The sequence below is a fragment of the Jaculus jaculus genome, chromosome 8, assembly GCF_020740685.1.
Source record: "Jaculus jaculus isolate mJacJac1 chromosome 8, mJacJac1.mat.Y.cur, whole genome shotgun sequence".
Classification (NCBI taxonomy): domain Eukaryota; kingdom Metazoa; phylum Chordata; class Mammalia; order Rodentia; family Dipodidae; genus Jaculus; species Jaculus jaculus.
This window is the reverse complement of record NC_059109.1, coordinates 20,644,557-20,661,874: the sequence shown is the minus strand read 5'-3', so window position 1 is coordinate 20,661,874 and position 17,318 is coordinate 20,644,557. Positions and strand designations below refer to the sequence as shown.

Below are 17,318 nucleotides of genomic sequence, written 5' to 3'. Positions count from 1 at the left end.
TACTCAACCTGTGACTAGTGGGACTTTGCTTTTTAGTTTTTTTTTTTTTTTTTTTTTTAAGGTAGGGTCTCATGATGACCTGGAATTCAGTATGTAGTCACAGGGGGCCTTGAATTCACAGTGGTTCTCCTGCCTCTGCTTCCCAATTGCTGGGATTAAAGGCATGCACTACCACACCCAGCTTGTTTCTAGTCTTTTGAGGTAGGGTCTCGCTCTAGCCCATGTTGACCTAGAATTTACTATATAGTCTCAGGATGGCCTTGAATTCATGGTGATCCTTCTGAATGCTGGGGTTAACGGCATGTGCTACCATGCCTGGCAATTTGAGGAACTTTAAAAAGTACAGGTACCAGGGTTGCCCCTGCTGAATTAGTAATTTTTTTTTTTTTTTTGGCTTTTCAAAGTAGAGTCTCACTCTAACCCAGGCTGACCTGGAATTCACATGTAGTCTCAGGGTGGCCTCGAACTCATGGTGATCCTCCTACCTCTGCCTCCCAAGTCCTGGGATTAAAGGCGTGTGCCACCATGTCTGGGTAATTATTTTTAAAATATTTTATTTTTATTTACAAGCAGAGAGAGATAGAAGAGGAAAGACAAAGACAGTGGGCACGCCAGGGCCTCCAGCCTCTGGAAGCAAACTCTAGGTGCATGCACCACTTTGTACATCTTGCTTTACGTGAGAACTAAAGAATTGACCTCAGGTCGTTAAGCTTTGCAAACAAGTGTCTTAACCACTAAGCCATTTCTCCAACCCTTCTGAGTCAATAATTCTTAACTTGGGGAAGTATGAAAAGAAGATAGTGGAATGTGATTTCATTGGACAGCCATGTGTAGGAGTTGTTCTAAGATAGCAATAATAGTATTTTTGTTGTGTTCTGGAGAACCATGGAAAATATCTCAGTGAACTCATTCTGAGGGGAGAATTCACACACACACACATTTATTTATTTATTTATTCATTCATTATAAAGGCTAGCAGTTTACCCATAATTAGTTTTTACAGTGTTTCACTGTATTGTGGCAGTGAGTTGGTGATAAGAAGGGATATAATATTTAAGAACTCTACTGAATTCTTGCTATCTGCTTTACATAAGTCATTTTCTTAAGTCTTCTCAGCATCTCTGTGAAGTAGAAATGGTAGTTCCAGTTTTATAGGGAAGCTTGTCCAGGGAGGGTAAGAAGTGACTAAGTTCACATAGCCAGCCAGTAAGTGGGCTTAGTTTTTAACCTGGATTTCTCTGACTTAAGCTGTTTCCTTTGTGCAGTATCAGTAGTGTGTATTTGCCTTTTCTTGTCTTAAGCACTAGTCTTGTCTGACAAACCTTGCATATGTTAGAGGGGGAACTTACTTTGTCCTCTCTGTTTTTACAGATGAACTTGAGATGCTTTCTGAAGCTAGAGCTCGCCTGGCTAATACTCAGGGAAAAAAGGCCAAGAGGAAAGCAAGAGAAAAGCAGTTGGAAGAAGCAAGGTATGGATTCTTCCTTCCATATCCATTACTTACTTTGGCCACCATTAGACCCTGTAAAACTGAATGATTGATCAATTGTGGTTAGTGAATATTAATCCAGTACTCCTTTTTATTACTCTGAAAAAAATTGTATTTTTCCCTCTATTTCAGAATAGTTACAGAGAAAAGAAATACAACTTTAAAAAAATTGTGAGGCCTGGTAGAAGTAATGGGCTGTTTAGCTAGTATGTTGTATTTGATCTGTTGTAGCATTGTGGCCTTAGGTGGCCGGAGGACACACAGTGCTATATGACTTTTGCATGACTGCAGTTTCTCTCCTCCTAGATTAGTAGTGGGAAGGCACTGGGCGTGAAATAGGAATCTCAGTGAGCATACAGGGAGTTAATGGGTCTTGAAATATATTTAGGGGCTCATAGAAATCTTCATTAGAAGTGAGAGAAATATATGAGGTATTTTCATTTACGCAGATTTTTACCATGTCAAACATCTTTCTTCTTTTTGCTGACTCTATGATGTATATCATCCTGATGCTCAGAAAGCAAGACGAAGTTGGTTAAAGAGGCTGAACCGAATAAACAGCTCGTTAGCTAGTGTTTGGGATTCAGGTTCTGGAATAACCCCTTAGTGTACACAAGCCTTTTAGGGTCCCCATTCTACTAGGGAGTGCTTCCTGACCTGCTGGGGAGTGTTATGGGGATGGTTTCCCCTATTATAATTTTGAAGTGCCAGGTCGTTTTTGGTCCTTGTTTTCTCCTAAGGCTCTGTATCATTTGTGACACTCATGGTTAATGAGCTGCATACAGTTAGGGTGGGGGTGGAGGCAACAGCAGTGGGTATCCTCATCTCCAAAGCTATGACATGGGCTGTGTGAGTTTGCACTGCCCTGTGCCCAAGGATGATCCCTTGTTGAGGTGGAAGAGGGGATCCTCTGCAGCTGGGTGTCTGCTGGAGGCCAGGGGTGCCCTAGCTCTCCTGAGTGTGAAAACCCTGGGAGTGCTGGCTAGCCGGGAGTGTAGTTCCCTCCTCCCAGAGCTGGTGGCTGGAAGGAGTGGGTTTCTTTGCAGCTGCTGCCAACTTACTGCCTTTCTTATCAAATTTAAGTAGATTTCTTTAATATTTATACATTTGCTGTGTCTACTTTTTATCAGTTTCTTTGGAGAGTAGGTTTATGGAGTTCTTTATGCTGTCATGCATGAATTCATACTAAAAAAATTACTCATTTGCAGAGAAAAAGAGAATAGGCACAGCAGGTCTCTAGTCATTTGCAAGTGAACTCCAGATGCATACCACTTTGTGCATCTGAGTTTTTAAAATTGTATAATAGTTTCATTTTTCTCATTTGCTATTTTATGCACAAATATTTTTATCTGAGTAAAAATAGAAAATAAACTGTTTTATATAGAATTACAAAAAACACAAAGAGTTACATTATTGGTATTATGATGGTATAAGTGTCTTTATATAAAGAGTAAAAATGTATGCAAAAATCCTCCCTTTTACAATAGATTTTTTTTTCCTGGGAATAGTGTAATATTAAGAGTATCAATATTTTTATGTCCATTAGATCTGAAGACATTGAGTTAGTCATAGGATCACAATTAATGAATTTTACATTTTTGTGCTATTCTAAAGATTAGTTCTTTATAAAAGGCAGTAGCATAAAATGATAAATGCAGAAAATGACTGACCTCACTAAAAATCTTTGAAAGTGCAACCCTTTAAAAGAACTATCATATTTGAACATCACTATTAGTCTGGGAAGAAGACTAAATAATTCTTCCTAATTTATTTATATGGGTAGATAGCAAAATGAATGTGATCAGTTGATTCATGTGAAGATCAACTGAATTTAGCAGTTCTGCTGACTGGCTGGATTCTTACAATGCTAACACATGTCATTAGACTTCAGGCTAAGGCTAGTGAGACATGCATAAAAAATAGCTCTGTGTAAACCACATGGACAAAAAGTTTGAAAACAAAGGTCATTATTCCTGTACTTATACAAAACAGGCTAACATCTTATGAAAAATTCATGAGAAAACTATTAACAGCATGAATTATATTTTCTCTCAACACAAGCTATTTTTAAGAGAGAACTAGCAAACACCAGCTTCAATCGGCACAACAGACATGCAAGTGCAGGCAAACCAATGAGCTCGTGAAACAACAGCGACTGTTGATGTGCATCAAGGGTGGGGCCACCAGTTCTCTTGCTACTGCAAATGAATGATTTCCAAATGTATTTGCCACCCTGGACATCTGGATTTATGTGGGTACTGGGAAATCAACCTTGAGGTGTTAGGCTTTGAGAGCAAGCACCTTTAACCACTGAGCCTTCTCTCCAGTCCTACTGTGTGCTTTTTTTCTTTTTGAGGCAAGCCCAACATACTGTTGTTTTTTTTTTTTTTTGTTTGTTTTTTAATGGGAGAGGGAAAGAGAAAGAGCAAATTGATATGACAGGGCCTCTAGCCATTGCAATCAAACTCCAGATATGTGCATCTCCTTGTGCACATGTGTACCTTGCGTGCTTTTGTTAATTTACATCTGGCTTATGTGGGACCTGGAAAGACAAACATGACTCCTTAGGCTTTGCAGGCAAGCGCCTTAACTACTAAGCCATCTCTTCAGCCTATGTGTGCATTTTTAAACATAGATTAGAATGTGGTAAATGGAGAATCAGATGACTTTCTTAACTCTTGGGTATTTTATCCTTGTTCTATGGTATATGATTTTCAAGTAATTTCACATTTTTTCTTTAGACGCCTTGCTGCCCTCCAAAAACGAAGAGAACTTCGAGCAGCTGGCATAGAAATTCAGAAAAAAAGAAAAAAGAAGAGAGGAGTTGATTATAATGCTGAAATTCCATTTGAAAAGAAGCCTGCTCTTGGTTTTTATGACACTTCTGAGGAAAATTACCAAACCCTCGATGCAGATTTCAGGAAATTAAGACAACAGGATCTCGATGGGGAGCTAAGATCGTGAGTTGTCTTTCTTATTTTGGAAATAACACCTCTCTGAGGAACCAAGGTTTTTACTTTCTTTTTTGATAATGGGTTTACAAACTGTCAGAAATCATGTGACCCTGACTGTCATGTCAGTATGGAATGCAACGTTAATTTTTTTGTTGTTGTTGTGTTTTGGTTTTTGGTTTTCGAGGTAGGGTTTCACTCTAGCCCAGGCTGACCTGGAATTCACTATGGAGTCTCAGGGTGGCCTCGAACTCATGGCGATCCTCCTACCTCTGCCTCCCGAGTGCTGGGATTAAAGGAGTGCGCCACCATAATTTTTTTTTAAGTTGATACTTTATTTTCATTTGAGAGGGAGAGAGATAGAGAGAATGGATGTACCAGACCCTCTACCCACTGTAAACGAACTCCAGACACATGTGCTACCTTGTGTACCTGGCTTTATGTGGGTGCTGGGGAATCAAGTCCTTTGACTTTGCTGGCAAGCACCTTAACTGCTAAGCCATCTCTCCATCTCCAGTGTTCAGTTCTTGAATCATAGTACATGTGTTTTAGTGTGCTGTTTCCTCACTGATGACATCCCAGCATCTGTGCATTTGTGACCAGGTTAGATGGCCTGCAGAAAGTTACCAGAATCATCAGGTTCTTACTAATTTGCTTTGTTACATTAAAACAAATTAAATGAAAAAATTTACAGATGCATTCCTCAATCTTTTCACTTGATAGAGATAGGTGAATCGTTTTGCATTGCTTATTTCTTCTTTGCCCGTTTGTAGAGATGCATGAGTTTCTATGGGTCTTGTGTCAGCATATTGTGGAGAGAACATTTGAAGAATCTACTCACTTCACTTTCCATTTCTGTTAAATGAATTCTTACTCAGCAGCTATCAACCCATGCAAAACAGGATTTTCCTGAAATTATTCTATTGTATTCATTTCAAAATTGAGGCCTGTCTTTAGCAGGCTCTTCTGAAACATTAAGATAACCAGTCACTTGGAAGGAGTGGACTGAGGTAGGGGGAGAAAGACTGTTCTGAGGCTCCAGCATCTCTGCCTGTCATCCTTATCATTAAGAAAATATGCTTACATTTTGTTTAACTTTTAAAATCCCAACAGTTTAATAATGAAGAAATAAGTTTAGGGCTGGAGGAATGATTTAGTGGTTAAGGCATTTGCTGCAAAGCCAAAGGACCCAGGTTCAATTCTCCAGGACCCATGTTAGCCAGCTGTACAAGGGGGCGCACGTGTCTGGAGTTCATTTGCAGTGGTTGGAGGCTCTGGCGGCGTGCGTGCTCTCTTTCTCTCCTCCCTCTTTCTCTGTTAAATTTTAAAAAAGTTTAATGATGATGAAATTTTAATTTTCTTCATAAATCTATTTCTCTGTGTACTAACACCTATCCTCTTCCTGTGTGCATATACATTTATATGTGGACAGAATCATAATGCAGTTGCTATATTTTTCTTTTGACATATTTGCTTACATTTTATTTTTATTATTATTTTTTTCTAAGGTAGGGTTTCACTGTAGCCCAGGCTGACCTGGAATTTACTATGTAATTTCAAGGTAGCCTCAAATTTACAGCAATCCTCCTACATCTGCCTCCCAAGTGCTGGGATTGAAGACGTGCACCACCATGCAAGGCTTGCTTACATTTTATATTTGGTCACTTGGTGTACTCTGTTTTGTTATCTATTACTATTCCAAGGATAATTGTCTTGATATTTAAGTTGTTTTCTTAGAAATGGGATTGTTTGTTCCAAGAATATGAGTATTTATATGAGTTTTAGTGTTACTGATTGTGTGTAACTCATGAATCTTTCCCTTGATCCATAACAGGGAAAAAGAAGGAAGAGATAGGAAAAAAGACAAACAGCATTTGAAAAGGAAAAAAGAGTCTGATTTGCCATCAGCAATTCTTCAAACTAGTGGTGTTTCTGAATTTACTAAAAAGAGAAGCAAACTAGTGCTTCCTGCACCTCAGGTAATGTGATCGAAGCAGCCTTCATTGTGAGATTTTTTTTTTTTTTTGAAATACTCTTTTATTTTTATTTATCTATTTACTCGAGGTGGAGGAGAGAGAGAATGGTCAGGGCTTCTGGCCACTACCAATGAACTCTAGATGCCTGTACCCCCTTGTGCATCTGGCTTATGTAGTCACTGGGGAATGAAATATAGGTCCATAGGCTTGGCAGGCAAGTGCCTTAACTGTTGACCCATCTCTCCAGCCCTCATTGTAAGAATTTATGTGCTCATAACATCTGCTTAGCAAATATGAGTTCCTGTGTCTGGAGCTTGTGCTGACTGCTGTGGGAATCTTCCAGTGTAATGGTTGTGCTACATGAAGTCTAGTGATTGTGATATAGTGTGTTAAATAAGCAGCAGCTTACCTGTATCAGTTATGGTGTCAAGTCTTAAGTGCCTGGGTGATTTAGTAATGGTTAACATTTAGAAACTGTCAGCAGGTTAGGGCTCTGGGCCATTTCCCCCTTGATGTATATGTGTAGTATACATGTTTGTATATATGTATGTTAGTGTGTGTACATGTCCACATGAGTGTGCATGCATGTGGAGGCCAGAGGTTGACACTGGGGATCTTCTATTATTCTCCATTATTGTTTGAGAACTTGTCTTTTACTGAACTTAGAACTCATTGATGTGGCTAAAGTATCCAGTGAGTCCCAGGAATTCTGTCTCCCCTTGCCCAGTGCTAGGAGTACAGACGTCATGCCCAATATTTACATGGATGTTGTGTATCTGAACTTGGGTTCTCATGCTTGTGCAGCTTTTTTTTAGTAGTAGACAAAGTAGGCATGGTTCAGCTTGGTGGACTTTAAGGAGATTTCTTTTGAGTGAATGTTTCTATTGTTTTGCATGTCCTGCTTCTCTCTTTAAAAAAAAAAAAAAAAAATTTTTGTGGGCTGGAGAGATGGCTTAGCGGTTAAGGTGCTTGCCTGCTAAACCTAAGGACCCAGGTTCGATTCCCCAGGTCCCATGTAAGCCAGATGCACAAGGGGGTACAAGCATCTGGAGTTTGTTTGTAGTGGCTAGAGACCCTGGTGCGCCCATTCTCTTTCTCTGTCTGCCTCTATCTCTCTGTGTGTTAAATAAATAAAATAGTATATTAAAAAGTTTTTTTTTGTGAGAGAGACAGAGAGAATGGGTGTGCCAGGGTCTCCAGCCAATACAATTGAACTCCAGATACCTGCATCACCTTGTGTGCATTTGCAACCTTGTTCATGCATCAACTTGTGCATCTGGTTTACATGGGATCTGGGAAGTCAGACATGGGTCCTTAGTTTTCATAGACAAATGCCTTACCTGCTAAGCCATCTCTCCAGCCCCCTAAAACTTTTTTGTTTTGTTTTGTTTTGTTTTGTTTTGTTTTTGAGGTAGAGTCTCACTCTAGCTCAGGCTGATCTGGAATTCACTATGTAGTGTCAGTACTGCCTTCTGAGTGCAAGGATTAAGGGCATATGCCGCCGCACCTGACTTCTTAAAACTTTAAAATTGACTTTTCTTTTTTTGGTTTTTCAAGGTAGGGTTTCACTCTAGCTCAGGCTGACCTGGAATTTACTATGTAATCTCAGGGTGGCCTCAAGCTCATGGCAATCCTCCTCCTACCTCTGCCTCTCAAATGCTGGGATTAAAGGCGTGTGCCACCATGCCCAGCTAATTAATATATATACACACACGCACACACATCCATATATATATGTGTATATTGTGCCTCTTTAACTGAGCCCCCCCCCTTTTCCAGCTAATCCCTCTTGTATTGTCTTTTTGTATATATGCTTTCCATCATTTGTAATAATGCGTTGATGGACCCAGTATTGTGCAGATCTTGTGTAGGTAGTGAGTGATAGCTGCTCTCAGCTAATGAATGTATCACCCATATCACCCATTTTTGGTCCACAGGACAGTTTCCCAGTCACCCTCATCCTCTGGCTCTTATATTCTTGTAGCTTCCTCTTCTGTAGTGTTCCTGAAGCCTTAGGGAGGGGCTCTGATCATTCCATAGCCACATATTATTAGCACTTTGATGAGTTTTGAGTCTCCCCAGTGATACTTACTGTCTGCATAAACATAAATGATTATCTGGCTTGTGCCCTGGCAAAGGCCTGTGCCTCCAGGCATCTGTGGCTGCACGTGGCTTTTTCCCTAGGTGCTGGGGATCAAATTCAGAGACTCTGTGCCCTCATGCTTGTGCAACAAGTGCTCTTATCTGCTTAGCCATTTCCTAGTTCATATGTTCCTGTTTGTAGTGGGCATAACTTAACTTTTCTATTTTGCCTGAAAAGAAAATTTATACTCCTCAGGATATTTGTAAAATTGCTGAGGTGACATTAAATTTTTCTTAGAGATCCTGTGGCTTAGTGGACTGTATGATTTTCTTTTTCGAGGTAGGGTCTCACTGTAGGCCAGGCTGATCTGGAATTCACTGAGGAGTCTCAGGGTGGCCTCGAACTCATGGCAGTCCTCCTACCTCTGCTTCCTGAGTGCTGGGATTAAAGGTGTGTGCCACCACGCCCAGCTGTATGTGATATTTTATTTGGTTTTCAGTCTCTCTCACCCCTCTCCATTTTTTCTTTTCTTGCTTCCGTTTTTTCTTTCTTTCTTTCTTTCTTTCTTTTTTGAGGTAGGGTCTCAAGACTCTGTAGCCCAGGCTGACCTGGAATTCACTATGTAGTTTCAGGCTGCCCTCAAACTCACAGCAGTCCTCCTACTTCTGCCTCTCAAGTGCTAGAATTAAAGGTCTTTTTTCTTTTTTGTGGCAGAGTCTCACAGTAGCTCAGGCTGACCTGGAAGTCACTCTATAGCCCAGACTGGCCTTAAATTCATAGCAGTTCTCCTTTCCTCAGCCTCTGGATGCTGAGATTACAGGTCTGTGCCACTACACCTAGCTCCTCAGTCTTCTTTTTCTTTCCATGTTGATTTTTTTTTTTTTTTTTAAATTAGATACCGAGGCAGACAGAATGGGCACACCAGGGCCTCTAGCTACTGCAAACAAACTCCAGGCATATGCACCATCTTGTGCATCTGGTTTACATGGGTAGTGGGAAATTAAACCTGGGTCCTTGGGCTCTGTAGGCAAGTAAGTGCCTTAGCCACTAAACCATCCTCTAGCCTGATGTTGATAGTTTTGGTCAAATATTTATCTTATGTTCTTGGCACATCAGTAAGTCACCCAAATACACCGGTTTGAAAGAATCTTAAGTATGGAAATATAGCTGTTGTCGTTCAATTATATGCCATTTATAAATCCCCCCCCCCATAGAATGTAGGGAGGGCTTTTAAAATTTTGATTATGGAAGGATTTTTTTTGGGGGGGGTTGAGGTAGGGTTTTGGTCTTGCACAGGCTGACCTGGAATTCACTATGTAGTCTCAGTGTGGCCTCGAATTCACCATGATCCTCCTACCTCTGCCTTCTGCATGCTGAGGTTAAAAAGGCATGCCCCACCACACCTGGCTGTTTGTGGAAGTTTTAAAGACACACAAAGTAAGGAGAGTAGTCTGTGTTTTTTGTTAACATGTTATGTTTATGTGGTGATTGTGTCCTTTCAGATTTCAGATGCAGAACTCCAGGAAGTGGTGAAAGTAGGCCAAGCAAGTGAAATAGCACGCCAAACTGCCGAGGAATCTGGCATAACAAACTCTGCTTCCAGCACTCTCTTGTCTGAATACCATGTTACCAACAATAGCATCGCTCTTAGAACGCCTCGGACCCCAGCTTCCCAGGACAGAATTCTACAGGTATGCTGTCACATTATGGTGTGAGTTCCCCCTTTTAAGTTGTTGATTGTTTTAAAAAGTGTCATGAAGGAAAACATTGTGAGATTTATTATGCGTTTCCTTAAGGCTGAGATTTTTGAAACCTGAGTTCTGAATGCACAGATCCCAGAACATGTCTGTAGTAGAGAAGTTAAGTAAGCAGATGTTAGTGATTGTTATGTCTGTTAATTGATATCATCTTATGCTTTCATTGGTCTTTTGTACCTGCCAGGTAGACACAGTATCTTATAATTTGACATTGCTAAGTTTTCTTTCATGAAAACCACTTGGTTATTGTGCATTAGGTGTCTTATTGGCCAGTTAGAGTTTAGGAGTCTAGGTGCAGAGTTTCACAAGTAAGTATGGAAATTTGCTAGCATAGCAAAAGGTTTTAAGAATAATATTGTGGTTGTGCATTTATTCCTCTGAACTCTGAGCACAAAATAAGAATGTACTCAGACCAGCTGAGATTGTTGGGTAAGCTTGTCCACGTGGACTGGGAAAGAAAAAAACTAACCATTTACCCAGCATACATGGAGAGACCCACACAGTCCAGAATCCAGACAAGATTGTACTTAAACTAAATCTGTTCATAGTAGGCATGGTGTGAGCCCCCTGAGCCAGCTGCTCCTGGCAGCCTAGAGGATGCAGATCTGAGAGGTGCTCTGGCTGGGCATGGGGGCGCTGTTCCTCATTCCCATTCTCCTGCCTTTCTGTCTTCTCTGGCAGATGGGAAGATCCTGCCCCTTCTCTTCAGTAGTGCTGGTTGAGAAAATTAGCCCTATCTACGATTATTGACACTTGAGAATTTTAAGAAAAATAATAAAGCTGTTTTATTTTGGGGAAAAATTATATCAGAATTAGTGAACATTTATTGGAAATTAAGTTGGTTTTAAATATTCTTGTTGACAACTTCCTCATGGTGATTTCTTTCAGGGTTGTATATCTGTCATCACAATCAATTTTAGAGTATTTTCAAAACCTGGAAAGAAATCTCCCACCTTTCAGCAGTTTCTCTATTTGTCCCTCTCTCACTGGCTTCCATTCATCTACTGTGTCTCTGCACAGTGCCTTAGTCTGTACCTTTCATATAAATGGAATCATATACTATCTTTTGAGACTATCTTCTTTCATTCAGTATGTTTTCAAGGTTTATCCAGATTATAACGTGTGGGCACACCATTTCTTTATATTGTTGAATAATACTCCATTGTATGCGTAGGCCATATTGTCTTCATTAGCTGATGTAAGCATAAGCTGTAGCAGACAGCTTCCAGGTTCACTGAGATGAATTTCCAGACCAGGCACAATTATGGAGGAAGGGATATTTATTGAAGCCTACAGATCCGGGGGAAGGTCCATGATGGCAGAAGATTATGGCCTGCCTGCACGGGTCCAAACAGAGAGAGAGAAGCCACAAGTAAAAAAAAAAAAAAAATGCAAAAGCCACAGCAGCACAGTTCAGGAACTCCAGGAGGAACTCAGGCACTCTGCATATTTTTATACTGGAACTTAAAATCCCCCATCCCACCTTCGGGCTAGACCCTGAGTTCCTCCCAGTGACACCTCCTTCAGCCAGGTGGCTGCAGATCTAAATTACAGACTGTACTAAAATCCTGAATATATTGGGGGCCATTCATTTAAAATACCACAGGTAATATTCCATTATATGCCTAGGCCATATTGTCTTTATTAGCGGATGGCTCTAACTAGTGCTTGGCTATTGTGAATAATTTTGCCTTAAGCAAGTATTAGGGTGGACTTGTTTTTCATTTCTCTTGGGTATATACTCTGGAATGGAATTTCTGGGTCTTAGGTAACTCTGTGAACTTTTTGAGGATCTGACAGACATTTTTCTAAAGTAATCATGCCACTTTGTTTTTCTGTGAGGAATGTGTGACAGTTCCAATTTCTTCATATCCTTGCCAGTACTGGCTTTACTCTGTAAAAAGACATGCTGAAATCATATAGTCTAAGAGTGAAGTAATATCATACTGTTTTTGAATTGCATTTCTCTAATAACTCAGATACTGAGAACTATTTTATTTGCTTATTAGTAATTTTTGTATACTTTGAGAAATTGCAGTTAATCTTCTTTTTTCCTTTTTGGTTTTTTTGATGTAGGGTGGCACTCTAGCCCAGGCTGACCTGGAATTCACTGTGTAGTCTCAGGGTGGCCTCGAACTCATGGTGATCCTTCTATCTCTGCCTCCTGAGTGTGGGGATTATAGGTGTGCCCCACCATGCCTAGCTTTCCTTTTTTATTAAGTTGTAGAAATCCTTTGTCCTAGAGAAGTAGTCCTTTATGTGGTACATAATATGTAACTTGAAAATATTTCCTGTTGTCTTTTCTCTCTCCCTTTCACTTTTGGTTTTTCCATGTAGGATCTCACTCTAGCTCAGGCTGACCTGGACTATGTAGTGTCAGGGTGGCCTCGAACTCACAGCAATCCTCCTACCTCTACCTCCCAAGTGCTGGGATTAAAGGCGTGCACCACCATGCCCGGCTCTCTTTCTTTTTTTTAATAAGCTTTTTGTTTGTTTGTTTGTTTTGTTTTGTTTTGAGAGAGAGAGAGAGAATGGCAGATAGAGAAGAATGGGCATACCAGTGCCTCCAGCCACTTCACATGAACTCCAAACACATGAGTGCCACCTGTATATCTGGCTTATGTTGGTCCTAGGGAATTGAACCTGGATGCTTTGGCTTTGCAGGCAAGCACCTTAGTCACTAAGCCATATTCTCCATCCCAGTCTTTCCTCTTTCTTGATGTCCTTTTTGGTAGCAAAACAAAGAACTTCAATTTCTGTGGTATAGATATCTGCTTTTTCTTTTCTTTTGTTGAAGTAGGTTCTCACTCTGTAGCCCAGGCTGGCTTTAAACCAATGATGCTACTCCTACTTCAGAATCCCTAGTACCCAGATTAAAGGTGTGAACCACCATACCCAGCTTCTTTTTTTCTTCTATTTTTGTTGTTGTTATTGTTGTTTGTGCATTCAGTCTTAAAGAATATCCCAAGGTCATGAACATTTACTCCTATTTCTACATTTACATAGTTTTAGCTTTTACATTTGGTTTGAGTTAATTTTGCTTATGTGCAGTCAGGTAAGGTGTAACTTCATCTTGTGCCTTGTAGAGATTCAGTTTTCCCAGTACCATTTGTAGAAAAGACTGCTGCATATTCCTCATTGTGTGGTCATGGCACCTTTTATATCTGGTCTCAGTTCTGATCCATGATCTAAATATCCTGTGTCAATGCCACACTGTTGATTTCTGTATTGTGAACATCTCCCTCCCCCCAACCCTCTCCTGCCACCTCAAGGTTTTACTCTAGCTCCCAGATCAGTATGGAACTTACTTTGTAGCTCCAGGCTGTCCTCAAACTCAGTTTTACTGTCGTGTATTATTTTAAGACAGACTCTTGGTATGTTTGGGTAAGACAGTTCTTAAACTTGGGATTCTCCTGCCTCAGCCTCCTGAGTGCTGAGGTTACAAGTATACAACTCAGCATAGCTTTGAAAAGCTATTATTAAAAAGGAAGACTGAAATAATGGGAGGATGTTAATTGATGGAATATCAAACTGGGATAGAGGCTAGGCTAGGCCCATATGCAGTAAGTTTAGGATTTGTAATTATTTATTTATTTTTAGTTGGCATGCCATTTTTTTTCTTCTAAAAGACATTGAGCAGTTACCTGCAGTCATTGTATTTGTTGGAATTAAGTTTAACTATAACAGAAAATTATTACCAGCAGCCTAACTAGAATGGAAGTTTATTTTTGTTCCATGTTTGAACTGTTGAGAGATAACCAAACAGACTAATGTGCTAGGGACAGCCTCGTGTTAGGGACTTAGATACTTTCTGTTTTGTGCTCTCCCATGGCTTTCTTCTCTGTCTCCTTGTAGGTACAGGGGCTACAGGGCCAGCCATCATATCTGCATCTAGCTGGCAGGGAAAGAAATTTTCTCTTTTTGAAGAACACATCTCTTTACCCAGCAGATGAGGACAGAAGGCAGGAGAATTGTGAGTTCAAGGCAACCTTTGTTACATAGTGAGGCCTGTCTCAAGACCCCCCCCCCAAAAAAAAAAAATCTCTTAACATATCATTTTTGTTTCTATTCCATTTGTTACTGGCTAGAATTTAGACACATAGAAACCCTACCTACCTGGCAAAACATCAAGCTGTCAGTTTTGGGAAGAGAAAAGGTTTTGGTGACAAGTATAAAAGATGACCCAAGTGGTGGAAGCCCTTTGGAATCTTAGGATAAGCTGATAAAGTTGAAAATTTGGCTAGTTAACTGTTTGTTATTTTAAAGTTTTTTGTTTGTTTTTGTTTTTTGTTTAGTCTCAGGGTGGCTTCAGATTCATGGCAATTCTCCTACTTTTGCCTCCCGAGTGCTGGGTAGGGTCCCACGCTAGCCCAGGCTGACCTGGAATTCACTATGTAGTCTCAGGATGACCTTAAACTCACGACAGTCATCCTCTTTCTGCCTACTGAATGCTGCTGGGATTAAAGGCATTTTATTTAATGCAGAAATGTTGTAAGTTGGTCCTCATCATTGTGCTTTATGGTTGGGTGTCTGCTTCCGTGTGATACAGGAGTTACCTTTGGCTGCTGTTATGTGCTGCTGGAGATATGGAAGGTTTGCTGTTGCTTCTTGAGACCTCCTCTGATACATCTTACAGTGCAGTTATAGGAACAGAACCACTAAGAATATCATACACTTAGGAATTTGCTAAAGGAATTAATGTGTGTACAATTGTAGGAAAAGCCAGGGAATAAGGATCTGAAAAGGATCAGAGCAAGGTTACTAGTCCTGGTGTGGGTGATTCGCAGCTTCTAGGAAAATCTGAAAGCAGGGCTGGTATGGAAGCGTATGGAGGGTTGTTTCTTGGTGGTTACTGGGCCTGTGAATTTGCATTCATAGTCTGGAAACAGAAAATGGGCTGGGTGCAAAACACCATGGCCCACTCACCAGTGACAACTTGTATACTAAGAAGAGGATTTTGTTTGTTTGGCTGAACTACTAAACACACTTCTTTAACTTTTCATTAATCAGGAAGCCCAGAACCTCATGGCCTTGACCAATGTGGACACACCATTAAAAGGAGGACTTAATACCCCACTGCATGAGAGTGACTTCTCTGGTGTGACTCCACAGCGGCAAGTTGTACAGACTCCAAATACAGTTCTTTCTACCCCATTCAGGTACTGTAAGAATAAACTTGTTGTGGGATTCTCAGGAACCTTGGCAAGCATGTTTGATTTAGTAATGTTGACAGACCATAAAGGGTCAGTTTGCCTGTTGGAGTTCTCCCTATTCATAGTAACAGATGCTATGAATATGTGAATATTACACATTTGACTTTTTTGTTGTTGTTGTTGTTTTTTGTTTTTTTGAGGTAGGGTCTCTAGCTCAGGCTGACTAGAATTCACTCTGTAGTCTCAGGGTGGCCTTGAACTCATGGTGCTCCTCCTACCTCTACCTCCCAAGTGCTGGGATTAAAGGCGTGTGTCACCACGCCCAGCTGCATTTGATTTTTAATTAAGAGTATATCAACTCATTGGTAGTGGTCATTTGGTGAATTTTGTATAAATTTTTTTAATTTAATTTATTAGTTTTCTTTTCAACAAATACAGGCAGTTTGGTACCATTGTTTAGGCTCATCCATTATCTATCCCCTCCCATTGGACCCTCCTTGTTGATGTAAATAGGTCGTGCATTGTGGAGTTAGCCCACAGTTATTGGTATGATAAGTGTAAATTTTATTATTCCCCTCTCAACTTTTGTTAGGAAAATCTCAAATGTTCAGAAGAATATTAATGTGTGAGTATCAGTATTTTGCCACCTAACCTCTGTGATAGTTAACATTTAGTAAAGTGTATTTGCTTTGTCTCATATCTATGTAGCAGTCCATCTTACTATTTAAGGCATGTCAAAGTAGGCTGTAGATTATTATTATTTTGTTGTTGTTTTCGAGGTAGGGTCTCATTCTAGCCCTGGCTGACCTGGAATGCACTATGTCATCTCAGAGTGGCCTCAAACTCACAATGATCCTTCTACCTCTGCCTCTCGAGAGCTGGGATGAAAGGTGTATGCCACAAGGTCCAGTGGTTGTAGAGTATAAATCCAGAAGTTTTGGAATCTTTGTTCCTTTCTGCGACTCTAGTGACTTAGTTTATGTGAAAAACATTTGAGTGCTGTGTCTGTTTTATTAATTGGAGTTCCTATTTGTCTAGGACTCCTTCTAATGGAAATGAAGGACTGACTCCCCGCAGTGGAACAACCCCCAAACCAGCTACTAACTCCACCCCAGGCAGAACTCCACTTCGAGACAAATTAAACATTAATCCAGAGGATGGAATGGCCGACTCCAGTGATCCTTCTTACATGAAGCAGATGGTAAGTATTAGTTCTCTTTTGATGACCATGTTTACTGCTTGCTGGAACAATGTACCTGACCAGAAGCAACTTAAAGGGAGGGTTTATTTTCAGCTCATGGCTTCAAGAAGTTCTGTGGTGAGTTAGATATGGTAATGGCAGAAAGCAGATGGCAAATAGGAAGTGGAGCCTTGTTACAAAACCTGAAAGACTCATCTTCTCCAGCAAGGTTCTCCCTTGTAAAGGTTCCACAATCTTCCCAAACAGTACTATCAGCAGGGACCAACTGTTCAAGCACAGGAGCCCACAGTATCCTTTTTTTTTAAACCACAATATTCTTAAAAAAAATTTTTTTTTTTTTTGGTGATGGTGGTTTTGAACCCAGTGGCCTCCTATCACTAAGTTATACTCCTAGTAATAAAATATGTCTTCTAGTACCTCACAAGTACCAAGCTTAATACCCTCACCAGGGTCTATAACATACATCTTTGGAATCTGTACATGTTTTGATTCCAGTAAAGGGAGATAATTCTTAAGACTTCAGGATTCATAAATCTGCGTTTTCTTACTCTTAATATGCTTGTGAATCTGGGTAAGGCTGAATGTAATGCTCCATGGATTGCTTTATCATTTTAATTTTTCCATTTACTACTTCATACCCCCCCCCCTTTTTTTTTGATTGATCTCACTGTAGCCAAGACTAACCTGGAATTAACTATGTAGTCTCAG

The 17,318-nt window shown here is 40.3% G+C and overlaps 1 protein-coding gene across 2 annotated transcripts in view; it reads left to right on the top strand.

The window, feature by feature from the left end:
* Positions 1 to 17,318, top strand: part of Cdc5l (cell division cycle 5 like) — a 49,108-nt gene that overhangs the window by 7,139 nt on the left and 24,651 nt on the right. For both annotated transcript variants that reach the window (XM_004653051.3, XM_045156426.1), the window contains exons 5-10: positions 1,372 to 1,471; positions 4,231 to 4,449; positions 6,275 to 6,419; positions 10,002 to 10,190; positions 15,267 to 15,415; positions 16,448 to 16,610. In XM_004653051.3, coding sequence (XP_004653108.1) covers positions 1,372 to 1,471; positions 4,231 to 4,449; positions 6,275 to 6,419; positions 10,002 to 10,190; positions 15,267 to 15,415; positions 16,448 to 16,610 — 965 coding nt within the window. The remainder of the gene's footprint in view (positions 1 to 1,371; positions 1,472 to 4,230; positions 4,450 to 6,274; positions 6,420 to 10,001; positions 10,191 to 15,266; positions 15,416 to 16,447; positions 16,611 to 17,318) is intronic.